Below are 27,041 nucleotides of genomic sequence, written 5' to 3'. Positions count from 1 at the left end.
TTACCATCACTGATATTAAAAGCAATCTGGACAGATTTAAGAGAGGTTCACCTTGTCTGAAAAGAGCCATGACCAACCTCATTAAACCAAAGTTGTTTGTTGTTGTTGTTTTGATTTTGGGTTTTTTTTTGGTCAATCAAGAGACCCTGGTCTACACAGAGTGTGACTGTACTACGGTCTTTGGGCAACATGACACAATGTCTTAACACTACTTGGGTGTCTCCAGGTCTGCTTGCACTGTCAAGTGATGAGTGTGGGTGGACAGAGGGAACATGGTCACACTATGTATTGGAGATGGAAATTTCTATGATCTGTAGAGTCATGTAAATCTCCCATGGGAAGCAGAGGCCAGACCTTGAGAAAGAAGATGTTTGCCTGCCTAGGCTGAAGTTTGTCCACCCCCCGGCCTGCCTCCCGGGTCGGATTGACCCTGCGTGCCAGGATGCACCGGGCATAGAGAGGACAGTGCAGAGAGAGTAGTTTGAGGAGCAACTCCAAACCCTGAGGCCTACACTGTCTCCACAGGAGCCTTCAGCAACTCTCTTTCTGATCTACCAGCTCAAGAGGATGTTTGGGTCCAGTATCCCACCGGCAGGTATCACCTCATGAATAGTTATCCATACTTTACTTCTTTTATGTGCTTTCACCTGAATAAATGCTCGATGTAGTCACCTCATTCTGGCATGATTATTGCCAAATCCCGAGTGCATCCGGAACACCCTAGCACAGCCAGGACTGCCTTGACTTGAATCTCCTGGGGTGTCTTTGCAGAATCCCCTTCAAGAGGGTCTGCATATTGCTGGGGAAGATCTCACCATTTTCTGCCCCATCTCTGCTTCAGAACCGGCTGTTCCCGGCTGTGTTTGCTCAACATATTCCTGGAACAGTTCTACATTTCGCAACTCTATGATAAAATCAAGCCATGGCACGGAGCAGAGAGTCACTTTCTGGAATGGTTTCAAATAAGGACAAGTCCCTGTCATGGGGGTCAGGGGAGTGGTGCAGAGGAAGAGGAGGGTTTACCACAGAGGAGAGGGCAGGGGAAGGGTCAGCGTAGGGAGGGGACAACGCAGGAGGAGGGCTTACTGCAGAAATGCATGTCACTTCCCTCTCTAGTGCTCTGCCCTGTTCCCAATCCTCCCAATCTGCCAGCAGGACACAACATTCCGCTGGTGTCTCTTACAAGGATGATCAAGTCCAACCTCCATCCCATGTTGAAATTGTGAGCATGGGGATTCCAGGCCGTCTCCATCGCTCATCCAGGTACTACTGGGGCAGAGACCAGCCCATCTGCACTAGGGCCAAGAGTGCAGGGATCCTCCTGCTGATGACATGTCTTTGGGGTGAGTGGTGTTTGCCTTTGTTTCTGGCTACTGGGAGTCTACCCACAACATGTAGTTTTCTAGATAGCACTCCATGGAGCACAGCACAAACTGCTCTGGGGTTCTGTGTTTCATTTACAGGCCTGGGATAGGGAAGAAAGGCTTGTGAGGGTATCGGAGAAAAGAGGAAAGTTGTTGTGTGGAGTCGGGAATTGGGCTATCTGCATGGGTTACATTCTTAAAGCCATGTGATGCTCACCTATTTCTGAACTCATTTTGCCATGTAGTTAAAGAACATAAACTTGTGAGCATTACACGAGTAGAAGGAAGCATGCCCATCATCGTGAAGCTACATCACAGCTGGCCACAGCCTCCTGCTCTGCATGTTCATCCAGGACTGTGCATGGCAAATTCGTGTTGCTGCAGCATGAAATAAGCCTGGCCAAATTCAATGCCACTGAGTCTTGGGTGAGACAGGCAGTTCCCCATCAGATGGTTGGATGAGCAAGTAGGGATAGAGCATCCCACTTAGGACAAGACTGGGTACATTCAGTTAGGCTGTTGCTAGTGCTGTGCAGCAGAAGAAGGAACCAAATAATTGTTGAGCTAATTAGGAAGACAGAAAAAATGATGTTGAGAGCCATGACCTTTCTTGTGTGCAGGCAGAATGATAAGAAAATCACAGGTCCCTTATCCAATATGATGGTTCTGCAGCTGTGGTACTGTCTTAGAAATGAGAGCAATGAAGTGAATGAAGTGGAAGAGCTCTGCCATGAAAGTATTATCATGCAGAGGGTGCAATGGCAACTTACCTTTGGAAAAGACCGAAAAAAGGGCTCAGGTTTTTGTCCAGACTTCAACATTTCAGAGAAGAATCAGTTATTTGATCTGGGCACCTTCTTGGTGATGTTTTATGTTTGCAAGCAGTGAGCATGAAGTTCCTGTCTTCTGATTACATTTGGAGCAAGTGAAATTAAGAAGTTAATTTCCCTGATTTGATTGTTGGTATTGACATTCTTTTAATTTCCAGGCTGATTTCTGCTAAGGCCAGTTTGTACCCCTTCCCTTAGGATTAACACTTTCCTTTAATTTTCTTTGGATTTCTTCTTCTATGATCTATTAAAAACTTCCCACTTTTCTGAAAATCCTGCTCCAAGGACTTTCAGTATGATGATTATATCTTCAGTAGCTACAACCTGCTTGGAGTCATCTGTTTTGGGACTTGTTCAACAAACACAGGCATTTGGTGAATGTGAGGTGTCCCAGGGCTGTCAAGAAATCTCATTTCATGCTCTCCTGCCAAGGCATTGCTTGCAAAAAACGTCCAAGAAATGTATCAGCTCTGCTAAGTTGCGGTTCTGAGGTTAACTTGTTATTGCTGAAGAGATGGAAACCTCAGCGTTTCCAACAAAAATGAGGAAGGAAAAATGAGTAAAGGGCCCAAAGAGAAAGGACTAGAGGCTGTAATCAGGACTGCTTTTAGCCTGGAGAGAGGAGAGATGGCAAACTCCAAGTACACAAAATATATCTGGTTCAGTCTCATCTTGAAAAAGAATTTCCAGGGATGGCTTTGCAAAGACACTTTCCTGGTGATAATCTGGTCCCCAATAGATAATCTGGTCCCCTCTGAAAAAGGCCGAACTACACAAGCCTGAATGCAGAGAGATTCTCCCCTTTAGCCAGGCTGTTGATCCCCAGATCCTGTCTGTATCCAAAACCAGAGTTTGTTTTTTAAAATGTTTCTTTTTTTCAAGCTCCTATGATTTCCATGCTGCATCTGAGCCCATACTTACTGAGTCTGTGAAGTACTTACAGCTTACTAGACTTGGGCATCAATCAGATCTTCACGGAAGGTCATAACTCAGGTGTGCAATATTCATCCAGTGGAGAGTGAGCGCATCTCTAGAAGGCAGGTGTCATTTTATGTGGACATCATTGCCCACTGCTTTGCATTATTGTAAAAGGAGACCGAGAGCAGGAGGTATTTCACTGATGCAGGTTTGGAGAATGGGGCTCCTGGTTTAGGAAATGAGCAGACATCTGGTCCTGATGCAATTTGTGACTCAGCAGTACAGCAGGTAGGAGGAGCAGCAAAACAGTGTTTGATCTGAGCACAGATCTTTGATCTGAGCGCTTTGGAAATCGTTATCCGTGGTCAGAAAGTTATTTACACAGTGCTGTCACATTGCTTCCTGAACATTTTTTTCAAGCTGAACCATAAAATCTCTCTCTGTTACCAACTTCCAGTTTACTTATGGCTTCTTTCTGCACACCCTATGTTTCGTTAGTACTTTTGCAAAGTGTTAGTACTTTTGCAAAGGCATTATTACAGCGTGGGTCTTGCAAACTGCAAAAACCTTCCCCTAGTCCTAGCACATTCTCACATTCTCCCTACAAGTCCTTTTTGCAGCTGTACCACATAGCAATATTATGTTGCGTTCTCTCTTGGTGATGAACCTATGTCTCTTATATTATTAATCCTAATTGTTTATAAGTACCTACTAAGTGAGCAAGAAAAGGACTACTTAAGTGGGATGGTGACTGTGGTTAAGACGATTTAAATTAAGACATGCAGAGATAGGACTAAAAACAGACACCCAGGTCCATATGAGATGCCTTGGGGTATCTGAGGAATCATAGAATCATAGAATGCTTAAGGTTGGAAGGGACCTCTAGAGGTCATCTAGTCCAACCCCCCATTCAGATGTTCAGAGCATCTTCAAAGCCCTTTCAAACAGCAGGAGACATCTCAAATGTGTGAGCAGCTGAGATCTTTCCCAGGATTCATCTCCCAACCTCCATCAGTTTCCTGTGTCTCTTTCAGGCTTGGCAAGCTCATCTTCTCCCCACGTGGTTGACGTTCGCCTGGTGAACGGCCCCAGCCACTGCGCCGGGCGAGTCGAGGTGTTCTACAAGGCGACGTGGGGGACGGTGTGCGACGACAACTGGGGGTTGTCGGAGGGGCAGGTGGTGTGCAGGCAGCTGGGATGCGGCGCGCTGGTGTCCATCTCGCACGGGGCCCGCTACGGAGAAGGCACGGGTCGGATCTGGCTGGACGAGGTGAACTGCACGGGGGCAGAAGCCGCCCTCTCCCAATGTGAGGTCAAGTCATGGGGAGAGCACAACTGCCAGCACGCGGAAGACGCCAGCGTGGAGTGTGCAGGTAATCACGATAGCCCCATGCAGGATGAGCAGCACCTCCATCCCTGTTTCCCTTCCTGCTCCATGCTTTCCACAGCTTCCCTCTGACTTTTCCCATCGCGATGTTTGCAGACTCGGGCATTTCAGAGCTGGGCCCCCTCCAACTGCTGGACGGCCCCAATCGCTGCGCGGGGAGAGTGGAGGTGCTGCATAACCACCTGTGGGGCACCATTTGCGACGACAACTGGGACCTCGCGGATGCCACCGTGGTGTGCAGGCAGCTGGGCTGCGGGACCGCGCTTTCGGCCACGATCGGGGCTCACTTTGGCAGAGGCAATCACAAAATCTGGCTGGATGAGGTGAATTGCACTGGCACAGAGGCCTCCCTCTTTGAATGCCAGGCCAGTGCTTGGGGAGAAAACAACTGCTTCCATGGAGAGGATGCTGGAGTTATATGTTCAGGTAATTCCCAGGTAGATCTTTCACTGCAAAGGGTTGCAATTCCAGAACCCCACAACGTGGGAGGGCTTCTAGGGTCTTGCTTGTAAGGGGGCTTGGGAAAGAGCAGGTCAGGTTGCACATCTTCTGGGGTATGTCTCTTCAGAAAGCTTCTGGTCTGCAGCGTTCCCTTGCAGTGCTGAGGAAGCGTGCAGGGAAGAAGGTTACCATAAAAACCCTTCTTCCACCTCCCTGCTTGGATTCCAGGGTTAAACCATAAACCACAACTGACCTGTCTGAGCCTCCTCTTCTGCTAGATTCAGTGGCCATTTGCACCCTGGAATCCTTCATGAGTTGCAAGACACCTAAACCAAGCTCTGTGATCCGTTTCCCACCGGAACAATTAGCCAGTAACATGTAAAGTTTTCTACAAGTGTAACCCCCCTTCTCACTTTCCTGGTATGCAGCCAGGCTGGGTTTCCCCTCCCATATCGGCAGAGTTTTCATTCCAGGGGTGCTGAAGTTTTGATGTTCTGAAGAAGTTTTAGGTGCATGGTCATTGTGCATGCATAAACCCATCGGCCTGGAGCAGAATATTCCCCGCATCTCCAGGGACACAGGTCATGCAGGGTGTTTATTCTCGCTTGTTGTTTGCAGCCTCAGAGATGTTTGCCACAGCCGAGGTTCGTCTAGCGAATGGTTCGAATCACTGCAGTGGAAGGGTCGAGGTCTTTCACAATGACACGTGGGTAGCCGTATGCGATGATGACTGGGACTTTGCTGAAGCTCGAGTTGTGTGCAGGCAGCTGGGCTGTGGAACGGTGCTGGCAGCTTCACGCGGATCCCATTTTGGAGATGGATCTGGAGGAATGTGGCCGGACACTGTGAACTGCGTGGGCACAGAAACTGCCCTCACTGCATGCCAGAGGACACCTTGGGGAAACAACAGTTGTCATCATGGAACAGGAGCTGGTGTAGTGTGTTCAGGTAACCATCATGGGAATGATGGGGGGAAGTGATGTTTGTTTGTTGATTTTCTGTCTCTGCAGCAATGTTATGCAGGCAGCCCATACTATATGTTTTCTTTTTTTTCTTTTTTTTCTTTTTTTTTTTTTTTTGACTGCATGAGTGTCTGAGGGGTCCGTGGTTGTCAGAGCAACTTTGGGGCATTCTTTTGAGGGGTCAGAGCTGATACCAAGGTTAAAATTTGCTGTTTAGCAGCCTTGTTTTGCCCAAGTCTCAGCTTTTGCCAGCAGGTACCATGGGGCTGCTGAGCTCACATGGTGTGTTGGACCTTTTCTACAGTAATTAATGACCCTGAAGCACTTCATTAACAGGCATCTCCCAAGGGCGATGTGCTCTGAACCTGAGGGGTCAGCCCCATTCTTCATTGCTGTGCCTAGACATGCTCTGTGGACCACTTAAACCCAAAGTCTTCTTAGTTGTATATAGCTGCTCTGTCTCTCCTATATTTTGTCTCTCCTACATTTTGCTCCATGTCAGAGGTACCAGGATGGTCAACTCATGCTGCATAGACCATATAGGTGTAATAGCGCGCCAAACTTTCCCTGAGTTTTCTTAACTCCAGGTGACAGTTGGATCCGACTAGTGAATCACGCAAGTCGCTGTGCCGGCAGAGTTGAAGTGTTTTATAACGATCAGTGGGGAACCGTGTGTGATGATGGCTGGGATCTACTGGATGCTCGCATCGTATGCAGGCAGCTGGACTGTGGGACAGCGCTCTCAGCCCCAGGAGATGCCCAGTTTGGGCGAGGGAATAGCGTAATTTGGCTGGACGAGACAAACTGCACGGGATTTGAGTCCACTCTGACTGAGTGCAAGGCAAAACCATGGGGAGAAAATAACTGCTACCACGGGGAAGATGCTGGTGTGGTGTGCTCAGGTAATCCCTATTTCTTCCACACCTCTGTATGTGTGTCCTACAGAGCAAATTGGAGGGTTGATGGGTGGTGTCATGAGGACAGGTCTATATTCCATGAGGAAGTGAGTTCAGACCCAATATTAGCTTCAGTTGCTGTGTTTTCCCTCTCTGTAGCTGTTGAATGGGAAGAGGTTCCTTCTGAGGGTAGATTCTCCTATATTAATTTGTATAAATAAGGTGTTGGGATGAAATTCTGCAGCAATCCCTCTCTCCATGAACTCTACAGACTCACCACCAACAGTTAGATCAAGTTGTTAAGTGAACTCTGGTAAAAGGAATACTCTATGAGAGCCTTTTCTGTGGAGAGTGGGGCTGGGGCCTTGCAGAGGACAAGGTCACTGTAGGACCCATGCAGACCACCATCCTCTGGGCAGTGCTATGATGCCATATATTCCTAGGAGGAGTTTCAGGCTGTATTGAGATGTTCTGTTCTCACCTTTTCCCACTGTGACCTTTGGTGGACAAGAACCATTAATTCTAGGATAACCATCAAAAGAAATCTGTAGCCATTTGAAGGGATTAGTAACTCTCTCCCTTTGTAGATGCCATCATTTCAGAGACTGCTCGACTCCGGTTGACAAATGGCTCAAACAGCTGTGCTGGCAGAGTTGAGGTGCTTCACAATGAGGAGTGGGGAGCTGTGTGTGACCACGGATGGGATAAACGTGATGCTGAGGTCGTGTGTCGGCAGCTGGGCTGTGGGACAGTGCTGTCCACCTCGAGCGAAGCTCACTTCGGTGCAGAACCTCTCCGCACCTGGCTGGACTACATGAGCTGCACAGGGTCAGAAACAGCCCTTAACAAATGCAGGGCGAGTCCATGGGGAAACAGCAGCTGCAGTCATGGAAAATACGCCACCGTGGTGTGTTCAGGTGAGTTTCAGTCCCTGGTAGTGTCACTCTTACCAAGAGTGGGTCAGGATGCACTGGCCACAATGCTGCAGCCAGTTCCAACTCCTCCATTCCAGTCGGTCATTAGGAGGGGAGCAAAGTGGTTCCTTTACTCCATTTACTGGTGGACTTAATACCCTGTGTCCATTTGAGAAGTTTCTTCATAGTGCTTTAAGGTTTTGTGGGTTCAGGAGCAATGCAGTTCTGATGTTCTGCACAGCATTGCTAGCTCTGCCTGCAAAGTGTGTCAAAATTAAGGTTCTTTATCCTATTGCACAGACTGGATGTGCAGGGATTGCTCTCGGTGTTTGTCTATTTGCAGGCTCGGAAGTTTCTAACATTGCTCCAGTCCGACTGGTAGACGGCCCAGGTCGCTGCGCTGGGAGAGTCGAGGTGCTTCATAACAAGAAGTGGGGGACTGTATGTGATGACAGCTGGGATTTCCTGGATGCTGCAGTGGTGTGCAGGCAGCTGGACTGCGGGGTGGTGATATCGGCTCCCTGGAGGGCTCACTTTGGGCACGGACAGGACCCCATCTGGCTGGACGAGGTGAACTGCACGGGGACGGAGGCTGCTCTCTCCGAATGTAAGGCCAAAGACTGGGGAGTCCATGGATGCGACCACGGAGAAGACGCCAGTGTGGTGTGCTCAGGTAACCGCCATTTGTCACTGAATCAGGAGCATCACGGCAAGCAAGGGCTGTTATTACTGTGCTGCCAGTCCTCTTTCTTAGTCCTCTTAGGCTTAGGCTTTCTTAGACTCTTTCTTAGGCTCTTTCTTAGGCTCAGACTTTCTTAGGCTCTTTCTTAGGCTCAGACTTGACTCTGCTTTTCCATATGGTTATAAACGCTTGTCCTGCAACACAATTCTCAGCCAACGTGGGGACCGTTTTCTTCGAAAATAATCCCTCATATTCCACCATGGTGGAAATGGGCAGTGTATATACTTGTGCATTAAAGTACAAGAAAAAAATGGCTTAAACATTTCCGTTGTTGCATTAACAGTATGGCACTCGACATGCCTTTGGACAGTGCTATTGTTTACCACAAAAGACACTAGTATGAGGGAATGTTCTTTCATTAGGGTTGTTATCATGGCCAACCTGATGTGTTTGCTTTAAGAGAGACTAAATCACTCTATAAGATTATATAGTCATTGACTACAGTCCTACAAATACCATTCTAATCAGTATTCAGCCTTTTAAAGCCAGTTTGCATCACACTTCAGTAGACTGCCCTATTGTAGTAAGAACAACCTTGTCCAGCAGGCTACATAGACTTAAACCCATTGCCGATGGTCAAAGGTTTCAAAGAGTACAAGATATCTCCTTACACGCTTATGTTTGTGGTTGCAGGATCAGGTATTTCCGACCTAGCCCGTCTCCGCTTAGCGAACGGCTCAACCGAATGTTCAGGACGGGTTGAAGTATTTCACGACCAGCGCTGGGGATCTGTGTGTGACGACGGCTGGAGCCTGACCGAAGCCCGCGTGGTGTGCAGGCAGCTGGGCTGTGGGCCAGCGCTCTCCGCCAACTGCTCTTCCCATTCTGGAGACGAAGCTTCCCTGATATGGGTGGATGCCGTGGAGTGCACGGGGTCGGAAGCTGCCCTCTTCGAATGCAAGGTCAAGCTCTGGGGTGCCCAGAGCTGCAAGTCTAAAGGATCCGCGAGCGTTACGTGCTCTGCAGCTACACCTGCAACTGCAGGTCAGTGTCAATGAGTCTGGTGATACTCTATAAATTCACTCACCCAGCTCTGCCTCGTCCTGTCTCTCTAGACAGCCAAAAAGAACCTTTGCTGCCTTCTGTGGTCCCCCGCAGGGAAAATATTTTCCTTTTAGATATAAGGAAGACAGCCTTGTGCTAAGGGAAGCACTTTTCCCATCAGCCGGCCTTGGCTATGGTGAGCGGCAAAGGGAAAGCAAAGTGTTCATGAATACTGGGATCTAAAGATCTCTGGAGATCTTCAAAACCCGCTTGGATGCGGTGCTGTGCCACGTGCTCTAGGTGACCCTGCATGTGCAGCGGGGTTGGACTAGATGATCTCTAGATGTCCCTTCCAACCTTAAGCATTCTATGATTCTATGATTCTAAAACATGCCAGAGAGGGCAAGTCACTGGGTGAGGGACAGCACGCTTCTTAGAGGGTTCCGTGCTTCTCTTCACCTGAAACAATAGGAGACCCTAAAATATTAGTGTAGAAATAGCACTAAAAGTGTCAAGTCTACCTTCTGCATTGTAGTTCATCCCCCACAATGTCTCTGAGTCCTCTTTTTGGCTCAGAACTTCACACCAAAAGAAATCCTATGACCCTTATGTGTTTAGCCATGCTCTTGTTCATGGAAGGGGGAATTACCTTGGATTTAATCTTGTGACAAATTGCAGCCTACGCACTATAGACACACCATAAAGGTTGTGGAGATGAAGCTGGGGATATTTGTGAAACTCAGAGACTGTGTGTAAGGCGTAAACTGGACTTTTCACTAAAATACCTCTCCTGATGGGATGGATGTTAATGTCTCAGCACATATTTAGGAGGTCTTCGCTCTAGGGAAAAGATGAGCGTCCTCTACAGTGCTTCCAGGGCTGTGTTGTACCTCTTAGCTCATACTTTTTTTGCTGACAGTGCATAGGGTTTATCAGTGTCAGCATGCACACAACCTTAGTGCCAGCATACCTGAAGCCTGGTCCCTTCAGAGCTAATCTTTTAGCATAAAGAAAGAATTCAAGCTGAGGTGGATGTCAAAAACATCTGGTGGCCACGTTCACTGCCTACAAGGCTTGTTCCTAACACAGTCATTCTAAAAGCTGTTAATTCTTGCATACTCCTTGCACAGCATTAGTATAAAACTGTAGGCCAGGATGTGCTGCAGCAGGAAACCCATGTGGTTTCTAACTCTCCATCCAGAATAGACCAAATTATATTAAATAATATAGATAATATAAATAATCTTATATTAACCTGTAACATGCGGCATCCATATTTGAACATTCATAGAGCAATGGGACAACTCTGTCAATTTACAACTTTGAGCTTCCCTGTGGAAATGTTGTGCATTTCTTCCTGTCCCCCAAACTCAGTAGCATATTAGCCATTCTCTCATAAATAATACGTGCTGATGCAGACCCTGCAAGACCCCTGATAGGGTGATTTTGTGCCTCATGACATTGCTAGCAACCACATAGTGGTTTTAAACAGGATTTGTTATGTCCCAATCTTGTTTTCAGATTTACAGCCGACAAATTCAGAAGTCCTGCGCTTGGTGAATGGCCCAAATAAGTGTTCCGGGAGGGTTGAGGTGTTTCACAACCAGCAGTGGGGGACGGTGTGCGATGACAACTGGGATCTGAATGACGCCAAGGTGGTGTGCAAGCAGCTGGACTGTGGGGCAGCTGTGTCAGCACCAGGGTCATCTCTATTTGGGCAAGGATCTGGACCCATCTGGCTGGATGGAGTGAGTTGTTTTGGGACAGAAGCCACTCTTTTTGAATGCCGAGCCAAGCCTTTGGGCCAACATGGATGTAATCACGTGGAAGATGCCAGCGTTACGTGCGTAGGTGAGCTTCGTCTCCTGCTTTCGCTGCACAAAGATAAAACCCCAATTTTCTGCAAGATGCAGCCTTGAAGTAATAATTTTGGTGCCCAGAACTGAATAAATCCCTGAGTAGCAAGAAGTCAGAGGCTGGGAGATTATATCCTCAAACCATTTCCTTACTCTTTCCTTGGCATCCACAGCTGGCTACGAGCAAAGGCCAAAAACAGTGCAGACAAGGCGCAAGCTTTCTTACTGTATTTTGGCCTTTTCTCCAAGCAGTGTGTCCTTCAAATAGATACATGTGTTTTCTCCTGTTCCTACCCCTGAACTAGTGGGCAACCAATATGTCATATTCCCTCAGGCTGCAACTGGTTAAAGGGATCTTTCATTGCCCCTTCTACCCTGAAAGCAGATGTGCAGTCCCTGCAGTGCTGCAGAACTTCTCTGAAAGCTCTGGGTGTCAACACCATCCAAACCCATTGCAGACATGTGCTGCATTCTCCAGCCTAGCAGGCACAAAGATGTACAAGAATATTCCTAACAATGCGTATTTCTGTGTGTTTTTCAGGAGCAGGAATTTCCAAAACTTCTAAGCTTCGGCTGGTGGGCGGTAGGGATAACTGTACCGGGAGAGTCGAGGTGTTTTATAACCATGAGTGGGGAACGGTCTGTGATGATAACTGGGATATGAATGATGCCATGGTGGTGTGTCGGCAGCTGGGCTGTGGGATGGCAGTTTCAGCCCCAGGTTCGGCTCATTTTGGATGGGGATCCTACCGTATCTGGCTGGATGATGTGAACTGCAATGGAACAGAAACTGACCTCTCTGAATGCAAAACAAAATCTTGGGGCGTCCACAATTGCCACCATGGAGAAGACGCCGGTGTGGTGTGCCTAGGTGAGACCTGCTAGGGGACAGTAAGAGGAAGCCTCACAAGCAGAGCTCCATGTGGTGTTTAGGACAGGGTTATAGGTCTCTCTAGAAGAGATGCTGTGCATGCAGCTAGCCTAGGAGTGCTCTCCTTGCAGCTGTCTACAATTTGTGTCTCATGCCCCTGGTCTTCATTACAGTGTGCAGCACCCCAAACCAGATTTCCTATCAGGCAAATGAGTGGTCTGTTCCCTCAACAGAAGGGACATAACAATGTTTTTGTCATTCATGCTGTGCCTGACCTACTCTGTACTCCCATCCAGGGGAGTATTCACATGTCATGGTTAAATGAAATGGGATGGCAGTGAGTCCTTAGAGTCCCTTCTGCCACTTTTGAGGAATTTATTTACGGTGACCATTATGATCTCTCCAAAAGCAGAAAAAACGAGCTCAACTGATCTGCGACTAGTGAGTGGCCCAAATCGCTGTGCCGGGAGAGTGGAAGTCCTTCACAAGGAGCAGTGGGGAACGGTGTGTGATGACACATGGGACTTGCATGCTGCCACGGTGGTGTGCCAGCAGCTGGGCTGCGGGAGGGCCCAGTCAGCCCCCACTGGCGCTCACTTTGGCCAAGGCTCTGGGCCCATCTGGCTGGATGACGTGAGCTGCGTCGGGACGGAAGATTCCCTCTCCCAGTGCAGATCCCGCCCGTGGGGTCAAAATAACTGCAACCATGGAGAAGATGCCAGTGTGGTGTGCTCAGGTAATCCACAGTCATGCACAATCTCATCCTAAGACCATCCTCAGGCATGTGAAGGAAAAGGAGATGATGAGGAGTAGTCAGCATGGATTCAACAAGGAGAAGTTGCGTTTGACGAACCTCATAGCTTTGCAGGATGGGATGACTGTCTCGATGGATGAGAGGAGAGCCGTGGATGTTGTACCCCTTGATGTCAGCAAGGCTTTTGACGCCAGCCTCCCTATCATCCTCATAGGGAAGGTCAAGAAGAGCGGATTAGATGAGTGTGTAGTGAGGTGGGTTGAGAACTGTCTGGATGGCAGAGCTTAGAAGATTGTCTGAGTCTAGTTGAAGTCTCCCAAGAGTCTGACATGTGTCCAGTGCCGTTCAACTTGTTCATCAATGACTTGGATGAGGGAACAGAGTGCACCCTGAGCAAGTTTGCGGATGATCGCAGACTGGGTGGAATGGTCAACACTCCCGAGGGCTGTGCTCCCATTCAGAGAGACCTAGACAGGATGGAGAGTTGTGCAAAGAAGAACCTCATGAGGTTCAACAAGGACAAGTGCAGGGTCCTGCACGTGGGGAGATTTAACCCCAGGCACTGGTACAGATTAGGGGTGGACCTGCTGGAAAGCAGCTTCGTGGAGAGGGATTTGGGAGTCCTGGTTGACATCAAGTTAACCATGAGGCAGCAATGTGCCCTCATGCCCAAGAAGACCAATGGGATCCAATGGGATCCAATGGGATCCAGTGGGATCCAATGGGATCCTGGCTGCATCAAGAGGAGTGTTGCCAGCAGGTCAAGGGAGAGGATCCTGCTGCTCTGTTCAGCTCTGGTGAGGCCGCACCTGGAGTATTGGGTGCAATTTTGGGCTCCTCAGGACAAGAGAGATGTGAACTTCTAGAGAGGTTCCAGTGTAGAGTGACAAGGATGGTGAAGGGACAGGAGAATCTACCGTATGAGAAAAGAGTAAGAGAGCTGGGCCTGTTTAGCCTGGAGAAGAGGTGCAGAGGGGATCTGATCAATATGTACAAATACCTGAGGGAAAAATGAAAGGGAAGAGACAACTAAGTGTGCTGGGATCAGGGAGACTCAGGGGAGCAAGAGTTTCTCTGAGGGCTTATTGCAAATTCCTGTGTTTTCAGGGTCGGACACTGCACAACCCTCCAACCTACGTCTGGTGAACGGCCCGAATCGCTGTGCCGGGAGAGTGGAGGTGCTTCACAACGAGCAATGGGGAACGGTGTGCGATGATGGCTGGAAACTCAGTGATGCCACCGTGGTGTGCAGGCTGCTGGGCTGCGGGAGGGCCCAGTCAGCCCCCACTGGCGCTCACTTTGGCCAAGGCTCTGGGCCCATCTGGCTGGATGACGTGAGCTGCGTTGGGACGGAAGATGCCCTTTCCCAGTGCAGATCCCGCCCATGGGGTCAAAATAACTGCAACCACGGAGAAGATGCCAGTGTGGTGTGCTCAGGTAACCCACAGTCGTGCACAATCTCATCCTAAGGCCATCTTCAGGCATGTGAAGGAAAAGGAGATGATGAGGAGTAGTCAGCATGCATTCAGCAAGGAGAAGTTGCGTTTGACCAAACTCATAGCTTTGTAGGATGGGATGACTGTCTCGATGGATGAGAGGAGAGCCGTGGATGTTGTACCGCTTGATGTCAGCAAGGCTTTTGATGCCGGCCTCCCTATCATCCTCATAGGGAAGGTCAAGAAGAGCGGATTAGATGAGTGTGTAGTGAGGTGGGTTGAGAACTGTCTGGATAGCAGAGCTCAGAAGATTGTCTGAGTCTAGTTGAAGTCTCCCAAGAGTTTGACATGTGCCCAGTGCCCTTCAACTTCTTCATCAATGACTTGGATGAGGGAACAGAGTGCACCCTGAGCAAGTTTGCGGATGATCCCAAACTGGGTGGAATGGTCAACACTCCCGAGGGCTGTGCTCCCATTCAGAGAGACCTAGACAGGATGGAGAGTTGTGCAAAGAAGAACCTCATGAGGTTCAATAAGGACAAGTGCAGGGTCCTGCACGTGGGGAGATATAACCCCAGGCACTGGTACAGATTAGGGGTGGACCTGCTGGAAAGCAGCTTCGTGGAGAGGGATTTGGGAGTCCTGGTTGACATCAAGTTAACCATGAGGCAGCAATGTGCCCTCATGGCCAAGAAGACCAATGGGATCCAATGGGATCCAATGGGATCCAGTGGGATCCAATGGGATCCTGGCTGCATCAAGAGGAGTGTTGCCAGCAGGTCAAGGGAGGGGATCCTGCTGCTCTGCTCAGCTCTGGTGAGGCCGCACCTGGAGTATTGGGTGCAATTTTGGGCTCCTCAGGACAAGAGAGATGTGAACTTCTAGAGAGGTTCCAGTGTAGAGTGACAAGGATGGTGAAGGGACAGGAGAATCTACCGTATGAGCAAAGAGTAAGAGAGCTGGGCCTGTTTAGCCTGGAGAAGAGGTGGAGAGGGGATCTGATCAATATGTACAAATACCTGAGGGAAAAATGAAAGGGAAGGGACAACTAGGTGTGCTGGGATCAGGGAGACTCAGGGGAGCATGAGTTTCTCTGAGGGCTTATTGAAAATTCCTGTGTTTTCAGGGTCGGACACTGCACAACCCTCCAACCTACGTCTGGTGAACGGCCCGAATCGCTGTGCCGGGAGAGTGGAGGTGCTTCACAACGAGCAATGGGGAACGGTGTGTGATGATGGCTGGAAACTCAGCGATGCCGCCGTGGTGTGCAGGCTGCTGGGCTGCGGGAGGGCCCAGTCAGCCCCCACCGGCGCTCACTTTGGCCAAGGTTCAGGGCCCATCTGGCTGGATGACGTGAGCTGCGTTGGGACGGAAGATGCCCTTTCCCAGTGCAGATCCCGCCCATGGGGTCAAAATAACTGCAACCATGGAGAAGATGCCAGTGTGGTGTGCTCAGGTAACACACAGTCATGCACAATCTCATCCTAAGACCATCTTCAGGCATGTGAATGTAAAGGAGGTGATGGGGAGTAGTCAGCATGGATTTACCAAGGAGAAGTTGCGTTTGACCAACCTCCTAGCTTTGTAGGATGGGATGACTATCTCGATGGATGAGAGGAGAGCTGTGGATGTTGTCTCCCTTGACTTCAGCAAGGCTTTTGATACTGGACCCCCTATCATCCTCATAGGGAAGCTCAAGAAGAGTAGATTAGATGAGTAGGGAGTGAGGTGGGTTGAGAACTGGATGGATAGCAGAGCTTAGAAGACTGCGATAAAAGGGGCTGAGTCTAGCTGAATTCTCCCAAGAGTTTGACATGTGCCCAGTGCCGTTCAACTTGTTCATCAATGACTTGGATGAGGGAACAGAGTGCACCCTGAGCAAGTTTGTGGATGATCCCAAACTGGGTGGAATGGTCCACACTTCCGAGGGCTGTGCTCCCATTCAGAGAGACCTAGACAGCATGGAGAGTTGTGCAAAGAAGAACCTCATGAGGTTCAACAAGGACAAGTGCAGGGTCCTGCACGTGGGGAGAAACAACCCCAGGAACCCATACAGATTAGGGGTTAACCTGATGGAAAGCAGCTTCATGGAGAGGGATTTGGGAGTCCTGGTTGACATCAAGTTAACCATGAGGGAGCAATGTGCCCTCATGGCCAAGAAGACCAATGGGATCCTATGGGATCCAATGGGATCCAATGGGATCTAATGGGATCCTGGCTGCATCAAGAGGAGTGTTGCCAGCAGGTCCAGGTAGGGGATCCTGCTGCTCTGCTCAGCTCTGGTGAGGCCGCACCTGGAGTATTGGGTGCAATTTTGGGCTCCTCAGGACAAGAGAGATGTGAACTTCTAGAGAGGTTCCAGTGTAGAGTGACAAGGATGGTGAAGGGACAGGAGAATCTACCGTATGAGAAAAGAGTAAGAGAGCTGGGCCTGTTTAGCCTGGAGAAGAGATGGAGAGGGCATCTGATCAGTATGTATAAACACCTGAGGGAAAAATGAAAGGGAAGAGACAACTAGGTGTGCTGGGATCAGGGAGACTCAGGGGAGCAAGAGTTTCTGTGAGGGCTTATTGCAAATTCCTGTGTTTTCAGAGTCGGACACTGCACAACCCTCCAACCTACGTCTGGTGAACGGCCCGAATCGCTGTGCCGGGAGAGTGGAGGTGCTTCACAACGAGCAATGGGGAACGGTGTGCGATGATGGCTGGAAACTCAGCGATGCCGCCGTGGTGTGCAGGCTGCTGGGCTGCGGGAGGGCTGAGTCAGCCCCCACCGGGGCTCACTTTGGCCAAGGCTCAGGGCCCATCTGGTTGGATGACGTGAGCTGCGTCGGGACGGAAGATGCCCTTTCCCAGTGCAGATCCCGCCCGTGGGGTCAAAATAACTGCAACCATGGAGAAGATGCCAGTGTGGTGTGCTCAGGTAACACACAGTCATGCACAATCTCATCCTTAGACCATCTTCAGGCATGTGAAGGAAAAGGAGGTGATGAGGAGTAGTCAGCATGGATTCAACAAGGAGAAGTTGCGTTTGACCAACCTCATAGCTTTGTAGGATGGGATGACTGTCTCGATGCATGAGAGGAGAGCCGTGGATGTTGTCTCCCTCGATGTCAGCAAAGATTTTGACACCGGCCCCCCTATCATCCTGGTAGGCAAGCTCAAGAAGAGCAGATTAGATGAGTGTGTAGTGAGGTGGGTTGAGAACTGTCTGGATGGCAGAGCTCAGAAGATTGTGGTAAATGGGGCTGAGTCTAGTTGGATTCTCCCAAGAGTTTGACATGTGTCCAGTGCTGTTCAACTTGTTCATCAATGACTTGGACAACGGCACAGAGTGCACCCTGAGCAAGTTTGCGGATGATCCCAAACTGGGTGGAATGGTCAACACTTCCGAGGGTTGTGCTCCCATTCAGAGAGACCTAGACAGGATGGAGAGTTGTGCAAAGAAGAACCTCATGAGGTTCAATAAGGACAAGTGCAGGGTCCTGCACCTAGGGAGGAATAACCCCAGCAACCAGTATAGATTAGGGGTGGACCTGCTGGAAAGCAGCTTCGTGGAGAGGGATTTGGGAGTCCTGGTTGTCATCAAGTTAACCATGAGGCAGCAATGTGCCCTCATGGCCAAGAAGACCAATGGGATCCAATGGGATCCAATGGGATCCAGTGGGATCCAATGGGATCCTGGCTGCATCAAGAGGAGTGTTGCCAGCAGGTCAAGGGAGAGGATCCTGCTGCTCTGTTCAGCTCTGGTGAGGCCGCACCTGGAGTATTGGGTGCAATTTTGGGCTCCCCAGGGCAAGAGAGACGTGAACTTCTAGAGAGGGTCCAATGTAGAGTGACAAGGATGATGAAGGGACAGGAGAATCTACCGTATGAGAAAAGAGTAAGAGAGCTGGGCCTGTTTAGCCTGGAGAAGAGGTGGAGAGGGCATCTGATCAATATGTACAAATACCTGAGGGAAAAACGAAAGGGAAGAGACAACTAGGTGTGCTGGGATCAGGGAGACTCAGGGGAGCAAGAGTTTCTCTGAGGGCTTATTGCAAATTCCTGTGTTTTCAGGGTCGGACACTGCGCAACCCTCCAACCTACGTCTGGTGAACGGCCCGAATCGCTGTGCCGGGAGAGTGGAGGTGCTTCACAACGAGCAATGGGGAACGGTGTGCGATGATGGCTGGAAACTCAGCGATGCCGCCGTGGTGTGCAGGCTGCTGGGCTGCGGGAGGGCCCAGTCAGCCCCCACCGGGGCTCACTTTGGCCAAGGCTCAGGGCCCATCTGGCTGGATGACGTGAGCTGCGTTGGGACGGAAGATGCCCTTTCCCAGTGCAGATCCCGCCCATGGGGTCAAAATAACTGCAACCATGGAGAAGACGCCGGTGTGGTGTGCTCAGGTAACCCACAGTCATGCACAATCTCATCCTAAGGCCATCTTCAGGCATGTGAAGGAAAAGGAGATGATGAGGAGTAGTCAGCATGGATTCACCAAGGAGAAGTTGCATTTGACCAACCTCATAGCTTTGTAGGATGGGATGACTGTCTCGATGGATGAGAGGAGAGCCGTGGATGTTGTCTCCCTTGATGTCAGCAAAGATTTTGACCCCGGCCCCCCTATCATCCTGGTAGGGAAGCTCAAAAAGAGCAGATTAGATGAGTGTGTAGTGAGGTGGTTGAGAGCTGTCTGGATGGCAGAGCTCAGAAGATTGTCTGAGTCTAGTTGAAGTCTCCCAAGAGTCTGACATGTGTCCAGTGCCATTCAACTTGTTCATCAATGACTTGGACAAGGGCACAGAGTGCACCCTGAGCAAGTTTGCGGATGATCACAAACTGGGTGGAATGGTCGACACTCCCGAGGGATGTGCTGCCATTCGGAGAGACCTAGACAGAATGGGCAGTTGGGCAGAGAGGAACCTCATGAGGTTCAACAAGGACAAGTGTAGGTTCCTGCTCCTGGGGAGGAATAACCCCAGGAACCGGTACAGATTAGGGGTTGACCTGATGGAAAGCAGCTTCGTGGAGAGGGATTTGGGAGTCCTGGTTGACATCAAGCTAACCATGAGGCAGCAATGTGCCCTCATGGCAAGAAGGCCAATGGGATCCAGTGGGATCCAATGGGATCCTGGCTGCATCAAGAGGAGTGTTGCCAGCAGGTAAAGGGAGGGGATCCTGCCGCTCTGTTCAGCTCTGAACAGGCCGCACCTGGAGTATTGGGTGCTATTTTGGTCACCCCAGGACAACAGAGACGTGAACTTCTAGAGAGGGTCCAGTGTAGAGTGACAAGGATGGTGAAGGGACAGGAGAATCTACCGTATGAGCAAAGAGTAAGAGAGCTGGGCCTGTTTAGCCTGGAGAAGAGACGGAGAGGGGATCTGGTCAATATGTACAAATACCTGAGGGAAAAATGAAAGGGAAGAGACAACTAGGTGTGCTGGGATGAGGGAGACTCAGGGGAGCAAGAATTTCTGTGAGGGCTTATTGCAAATTCCTGTGTTTTCAGAGTCGGACACTGCACAACCTTCAACACCGCAGAACTCCAACCTACGTCTGGTGAACGGCCCGAATCGCTGTGCCGGGAGAGTGGAGGTGCTTCACAACGAGCAATGGGGAACGGTGTGCGATGATGGCTGGAAACTCAGCGATGCCGCCGTGGTGTGCAGGCTGCTGGGCTGCGGGAGGGCTGAGTCAGCCCCCACCGGGGCTCACTTTGGCCAAGGCTCAGGGCCCATCTGGCTGGATGACGTGAGCTGCGTCGGGACGGAAGATGCCCTTTCCCAGTGCAGATCCCGCCCGTGGGGTCAAAATAACTGCAACCACGGAGAAGATGCCAGTGTGGTGTGCTCAGGTAACCCACAGTCATGCACAATCTCATCCTTAGACCATCTTCCGGCATGTGAAGGAAAAGGAGGTGATGAGGAGTAGTCAGCATGGATTTACCAAGGAGAAGTTGCGTTTGACCAACCTCATAGCTTTGTAGGATGGGATGACTGTCTTGATGCATGAGAGGAGAGCTGTGGATGTTGTCTCCCTTGACTTCAGTAAGGCTTTTGATGCTGGACCCCCTATCATCTTCATAGGGAAGCTGAAGAGCCAATTAGATGAGTGTGTAGTGAGGTGGGTTGAGAATTGGCTGGATGGCAGAGCTCAGAACATTGTGATAAATGGGGCTGAGTCTCCCATGTGGGGTGTCCTGGAGAATATGCAGAGGAGCCATTGCCAGATCTGATTGTCTTGAGCCTAGACAAGAATTATTCCATGTGGTAACCCTGAGAATGTTTATTTTGGGGAATGGGAGGAGCTGGGAGAAGAGTGCAGGAATTTTATTTATGCTTTATTCCCTCTTTGTGTTTCCAGATCCGCGCTCCTCAAGCGCAGGAGACCTGCGGCTGGTGAATGGCCCACATCGCTGCTCCGGGAGAGTGGAGGTGCTTCATGACCACACGTGGGGCACCGTGTGCGATGACAGCTGGGATCTCAACGATGCCACCGTGGTGTGCCGGCAGCTTGGCTGTGGAGCAGTGATCTCAGCGCCCGGCCAGGCTTACTTCGGCCGAGGACAAGACCCTATTTGGCTGGATAGAGTGGCCTGCGTAGGGACAGAAAGTTCCCTCTCGGAATGCTGGGCAAAGCCATGGGGCCTGCATAGTTGCTCTCATTCAGAAGATGCCAGCGTGGTGTGCTCAGGTGAGCTGTAGCTGTGGTGGGAGAGGTTGGAAGGCACGGGGGTGGCTCTAGAAGAGGATGGTGCAGGAGGGAAAACGTTCAGGAACACTAAAAACGGCACTTTTCCTCTTAAGGCAATCCCCATACAGATGCCCATAGAGTGTGTCCCAGAAATGCCTCTCCCCATTGACCATGGCCTGCAAATTTTATGATACAGCAGAACCCCAGGAGCGACCAAAGGACCTCGCACTCATTGCATGTGAGGGCATCTGCAATTTAGAGAGATAGAAAAACATAGGACGTGTGGGTGCTGCTCAGACAAGCCACAGGAGATACTGTGCCCCATAGCATTGCTGGTTCATGGTCTCCCTACTCCATTTTGCAGTTCTTTCAGATTCAGACATGACAAATATGACCACCGTCCGGCTGATGAATGGCCCGCATCACTGTGCTGGGCGAGTAGAGGTGTTTCACAACCAGCAGTGGGGAACCGTGTGTGACGACGGCTGGGACTTGAATGATGCCACCGTGGTTTGCAGGCAGTTGGGCTGCGGGACGGCACTGTCAGCCTCAAAACAGGCTCTCTTTGGACAAGGGTCTGACCCCATCTGGCTGGACAGAGTCAGTTGCACCGGGACGGAGAATGCCCTCACGGAGTGCAAAGCCACACGCTGGGGCATCAGGAGCTGCAATCATCAAGAAGATGCTGGTGTTGTGTGCTCAGGTGATGCTCACACCCACAGGCACGGTGATTCCGAGTAGCTGGGAATTGGAATGGGCTGGAATACCCCTCCAAAGGGCCCATTCCCCTCTGAACTGACCCTTACACCCTAATATCAGGACCTCTAGCTGTGGGAAGCAGATTTACTGTGCATGGAGCAGGGGTACTCCCCAATTGACAGGGGAACTTAGAAATTTAATCCCATTATCCCATTATCCCATCTCACATCCCCAATTGACAGAGGAATTTAGAAATTTAATCCCACTACCTCCCAATAAACCCCAAAGTACCTGAGCTGTCCTTTAAGTGGTTAAATAGGTAGGAGAAAAAAAAGGGGGGGGGGGCGGATTTTACTACCTATTTGTTATTTGGCCTGCACTGAGGTTGTGTGGCACCTACAGGAGCGCAGGGCACAATAAGGCAAAGCCACCAAAAAGGGATGTCTTCCTTTAGGAGAGCAAGTCAGGAGACTAAAAAAATAAGTGATTCATGCTTAAAAAGCCTTCAGGTGTCCTGCCTGTGCATAAATACTGTCTCATGTACGTCCATTTGGTGGAAATGTCCTGGTTAGGATCTGCATGCCCGAAGTTTGCACTTCAGTTGCTCCTCAGTAGGTCCTTGACCTTAGACCATGTGAGAAATCACCCGGGGTGCATCATTCTCTTGTACTAAAGACCATGTGAGAAATCACCCTGGGTGCATCATTCTATTGTACTGAACGTTGTACCACGTCCCTGTTGCAGACCCAAACGCTGCGGTGCAGGCGCAGGTCCGCCTGGTGAACGGCCCGAACCGCTGTGCCGGGAGAGTGGAGGTGCTTCACAACGGGCAGTGGGGAACGGTGTGCGACGACGGCTGGAAACTCAACAGCGCCATGGTGGTGTGCAGGCAGCTGGGCTGCGGGAGGGCCGACTCGGCCTTCACCGGCGCTCACTTTGGCCAAGGCTCAGGGCCCATCTGGCTGGATGACGTGACCTGCGTCGGGACGGAAGATGCCCTTTCCCAGTGCAGATCCCGCCCGTGGGGTCAAAATAACTGCAACCATGGAGAAGACGCTGGCGTGGTGTGCTCAGGTAACCCAGAGTCATGCACAATCTCATCCTAAGACCATCTTCAGGCATGTGAAGGAAAAGGAGGTGATGAGGAGTAGTCAGCATGGATTCAACAAGGAGAAGTTGCGTTTGACCAACCTCATAGCTTTGTAGGATGGGATGACTGTCTCAATGGATGAGAGGAGAGCTATGGATGTTGTCTCCCTTGATGTCAGCAAAGATTTTGACACCAGCCCCCCTATCATCCTCATAGGGAAGCTCAAGAAGAGCGGATTAGATGAGTGTGTAGTGAGGTGGGTTGAGAACTGTCTGGATGGCAGAGCTTAGAAGATTGTCTGAGTCTAGTTGAAGCCTCCCAAGAGTTTGACATGTGTCCAGTGCCATTCAACTTGTTCATCAATGACTTGGATGAGGGCACAGAGTGCACCCTGAGCAAGGTAACCCTGTAGCGCGGGATGTCCCAGCTGGTGCTGCATCCTATTGTCTTGGAAGAAATGCTGCCATGGGATGGTCCTGGGGATGTTTGTTAAGGGAGGATGGAGAAAAGTGCAGGTTCCTTTTATTTAGACCAACCCCAGTCCCAGGCCAGGCCAAGAGACAACCCACCCCGTCTTGCAGGAGTAGAATGAGCTCAGTTCCAAGCTGAGCTCAATGCCAAGAAGAGGATACCAAGTATGTAGGGGAAAACAAGAGATATTCTGTTCACAACCAGTTCTCACTGCAACATGCCATGGAAATCTCACGTGGCACTAAATGGAGCAGACTCATTCATCTTCCTGACCGCGTACTACCAAAGAGATCTTCACTGCCAGTGTTGACACTGCTCAGCTCATATGTTTGTGTGGAAGAGACACCAAGATATTAGGTTATGAATCTGGAAGCGAATCCCATCTCTATAGCTAAGGAAGATGAGTTTGCGCTGCCATTCGGGGTGACCTAGAGAGAGCTGGGCAGAGAGGAACCTCATGAGGTTCAACAAGGACAAGTGCAGGGTCCTGCACATGGGCAGGAATAACCCCGGACACCAGTAGAGATTAGGGGTTGACCTGCTGGAAAGCAGCTCCATGGAGAAGGATTTGGGAGTCCTGGTTGACATCAAGTTAACCAAGGGGCAGCAATGTGCACTCGTGGCCAAGAGAGCCAATGGGATGCAATGGGATCCAATGGGATCCAATGGGATGCAATGGGATCCAATGGGCTCCTGGCTGCAGCAGGAGGAGCGTTGCCAGCAGGTCCAGGGGGGGATCCTGCCCCTCTGCTCCGCTCTGAGGAGGCACCTGGAGCATCGGGGGCAGCTCTGGGCTCCCCAGGACAAGAGGGACCCGGAGCTGCTAGAGAGGGGCCAGCGCAGGGCCACAAAGATGATGAAGGGACTGGAGCATCTATAGGATGAGGAAGGACGGAGCGAGCGGGGCCTGTCCAGCCTGGAGAAGAGAAGATTGAGAGGAGACTTGATCAACATATTCAAGTACCTGAGGGGTGAATGTAAAGAGGAAGGGGCCAAAGTCTTCTTGGTGATGTCCAGTGACAGGACAAGGGTTAACGGGGACAAGCTGAACCCTAGGAGGTTCCATCTCCATGTGAGGAAGAATCTCCAAACCCACTTGGATGCCACCCTGTGCCCCTGCTCCAGGTGTCCCTGCTGGAGCAGGGGTTGGACTGGATGATCCCTAGAGGTCCCTTCCAGTTCTGGGATTCTGTGAGTTCCTTTGATAGGGTCACATGGTTGTACCCAGTGCCAGGGGAGCTTTAGGACACCTAAATTTGAGCTCTCGTTTCTGTTCTTGCGCTGTTGCCGGATAGCTCCACCAAGATCTTCTCCCGTCCTAAGCAGAGGGTCTTGCGTTTCTCCTTGCAGACTCCAGCGCCGCGGCAGAACTGCAGATCCGCCTGGTGAAGGGCCCGCACCGCTGCGCTGGGCGAGTGGAGGTGCTTCACGATGACCAGTGGGGGACCGTGTGTGACGACAGCTGGGATTTAAGGAACGCCAAGGTGGTGTGCCGGCAGCTGGGCTGCGGGACGGCTGTATCGACACCCGCTGAGGCTCACTTTGGAAGAGGGGCTGACCCCATCTGGCTGGATGGGGTGGAGTGCACGGGCACCGAGGCCACTCTCTCCGAGTGCCACCTCAACACCTGGGGTGTCCACGACTGCAGCCATGAGGAAGACGCCGGAGTTGTGTGCTTAGGTAATGGTGGGAATGCTGACGTCGGAAGGGTGTTAGGGAACTGCAGAGACGTTAGGGAAAGTTAGGAAAGAGATCAACATTGCCTCACGGCCATGGCACCGTGCTGGGTGCCTGCACAAGGGTGCTGATGGGAGCACACATGAGGTGCGGATACAGGAACGTCTGTGACATGAGAATTTACAGCATGAGATGAGGATTTCCAGGTGAGAATTGCCAGCAGGTCCAGGGAGGGTATCCTGCCCCTCTACTCCGCTCTGAGGAGGCACCTGGAGCATTGGGGGCAGCTCTGGGCTCCCCAGGACAAGAGGGACCTGGAGCTGCTGGAGAGGGACCAGCGCAGGGCCACAAAGATGATGAAGGGACTGGAGCATCTATGGGATGAGGAAGGACTGAGTGAGTGGGGCCTGTTTAGCCTGGAGAAGAGAAGATTGAGACGGAATCAGGTCAACATGTTCAAATACCTGAGGGGAGAGTGTAGGGAGGAAGGGGCCAAACTCTTCTCAGTGGTGGCCAGTGACAAGGGATAATGAGTGCAAGTTGAAAACCACGAGGTTCCATCCCCATGTGAGGAAGACCTTCTTTCCTGTGGTGGTGCCAGAGCCCTGGCACAGGCTGCCCAGAGAGGCTGTGGAGTCTCCTCCTCTGGAGATCTCCAAACCCACCTGGATGCCACCCTGTGCCCCTGCTCTGGGTGTCCCTGCTGGAGCAGGGCTTGGACTGGATGATCCCTAGAGGTCCCTTCCCACCTCAACCATTCTGGGATTCTGGGATTCTCTGTGGGTGGAGACGCGATAGCAGTAGGTAGCATCGTCACTGGCAGGCTGCATGTGCATGCACGATATGCATGTGCAAGCACAATATGTGTGTGCATGCACAATGTGTGTGCCTGCATGATACGCGTGTGCATGCACGATGTGTGTGTGCATGCACGATGTGCGTGTGCATGCACGATGTGCGGGTGCACGCACAATATGCATGTGCATGCATGATATGAGTGTGCATGCACATTGTGCGTGTGCATGCACGATATGCATGTGCAAGCATGATATGAGTGTGCATGCACGTGTGCGCCTGCATGATACACGTATGCATGCACGATGTGTGTTTGCACGCTCGATATGTGTGTGCACACACAGTGGGTGTGCATGCATGATATGCATGCGCATGCGTGATATGCGTGTGCATGAATGATGTGCGTGTGCATGCACAATGTGTGTGTGCATGCATATGTGTGCGCATGCACGATATTTGTGTGCATGCATGATATGCGTGTGCACACACGATATGCGTGTGCATGCACGATATGCATGTCTCTGAATGATATGCACGTGCACGCACGATATGCATGCGCATGCATGACGTGCGTGTGCATGCACCATGCGCATGTGCAGGCACGATATGCATGTGCCTGCATGAGCTGCGTGTGTGCATGCATGATGTGCATGTGCATGCACAATGTACGTGTGAATGCACAATATTTGTGTGCATGCACGATATGCGTGTGCAAGCGATGTGCATGTGCATGCACGATATGAGTGTGCATAAGCAATGTGTGTCTGCAGGCATGATATGCATGTGCACACACAATGTGTGTGTGCATGTGCATGCACAATGTGTGTGCATGCATGATATACATGTGCACACACTATATGCGTGTGCACACATGATGTGTGTGCACATGCATGATGTGTGTGTGCATGCGCCCTGTGCGTGTGCATGCAGCGTGTGTGTGCATGCATGATATGCGTATGCACGTGTGCATGCACGATATGCGTGTCCATGCATAACATGCGTGTGCATGCACGACGTGCGCGTGCATCTGCCAAACCTTGGGCCAAGGAAGCCACTTCACCCCCTGCATCTTTTTCCCGTTGCAGACAACCACCCCTTGCAGCTGCGCGTGCAGGACGGCCCCGGCCGCTGCGCGGGGCGCGTGGAGGTGCTGCACAACGCGACGTGGCTCGGCGTGTGCGACAGCGGCTGGACCCTGCTGGAAGCAGACGTGGCCTGCAAGCAGCTGGGCTGCGGCCCCGCTCGCTCCGCGCCCGGCGGGGCTCATTTTGGCCAGCCG

General features: G+C 50.9%; 2 protein-coding genes across 2 annotated transcripts; both read left to right on the top strand.

Moving 5' to 3' along the window:
* Positions 1-1,160: 1,160 nt before the first annotated feature.
* LOC104580693 (scavenger receptor cysteine-rich domain-containing protein DMBT1) lies at positions 1,161-27,041 on the top strand (the record flags this gene model as incomplete). Its single annotated transcript, XM_088532019.1, has 10 exons — positions 1,161-1,343; positions 4,147-4,485; positions 4,596-4,925; positions 5,559-5,916; positions 6,497-6,804; positions 20,701-21,030; positions 21,404-21,733; positions 22,474-22,803; positions 24,641-24,970; positions 26,848-27,041. Coding segments are annotated over exons 1-10 (2,964 nt in total), but the record flags the coding sequence as incomplete, so codon positions are not given.
* LOC148593154 (scavenger receptor cysteine-rich domain-containing protein DMBT1-like) lies at positions 7,613-20,268 on the top strand. The gene is made up of 11 exons (XM_088532021.1): positions 7,613-7,715; positions 8,056-8,385; positions 9,088-9,416; positions 10,968-11,289; positions 11,836-12,165; positions 12,578-12,901; positions 14,027-14,376; positions 15,508-15,811; positions 16,948-17,277; positions 18,414-18,763; positions 19,888-20,268. Exons 1-11 carry the CDS (start codon positions 7,613-7,615, stop codon positions 20,266-20,268), a joined length of 3,453 nt encoding a protein of 1,150 aa, XP_088388147.1.

This window comes from Tinamus guttatus, unplaced genomic scaffold (assembly GCF_059628265.1).
Source record: "Tinamus guttatus ecotype Peru unplaced genomic scaffold, ASM5962826v1 Tinamus_guttatus_pri_ptg000447l, whole genome shotgun sequence".
NCBI classification, from domain to species: domain Eukaryota; kingdom Metazoa; phylum Chordata; class Aves; order Tinamiformes; family Tinamidae; genus Tinamus; species Tinamus guttatus.
The sequence above is the reverse complement of the archived record's forward strand: the minus strand, read 5'-3'. Positions and strand labels throughout refer to the sequence as shown.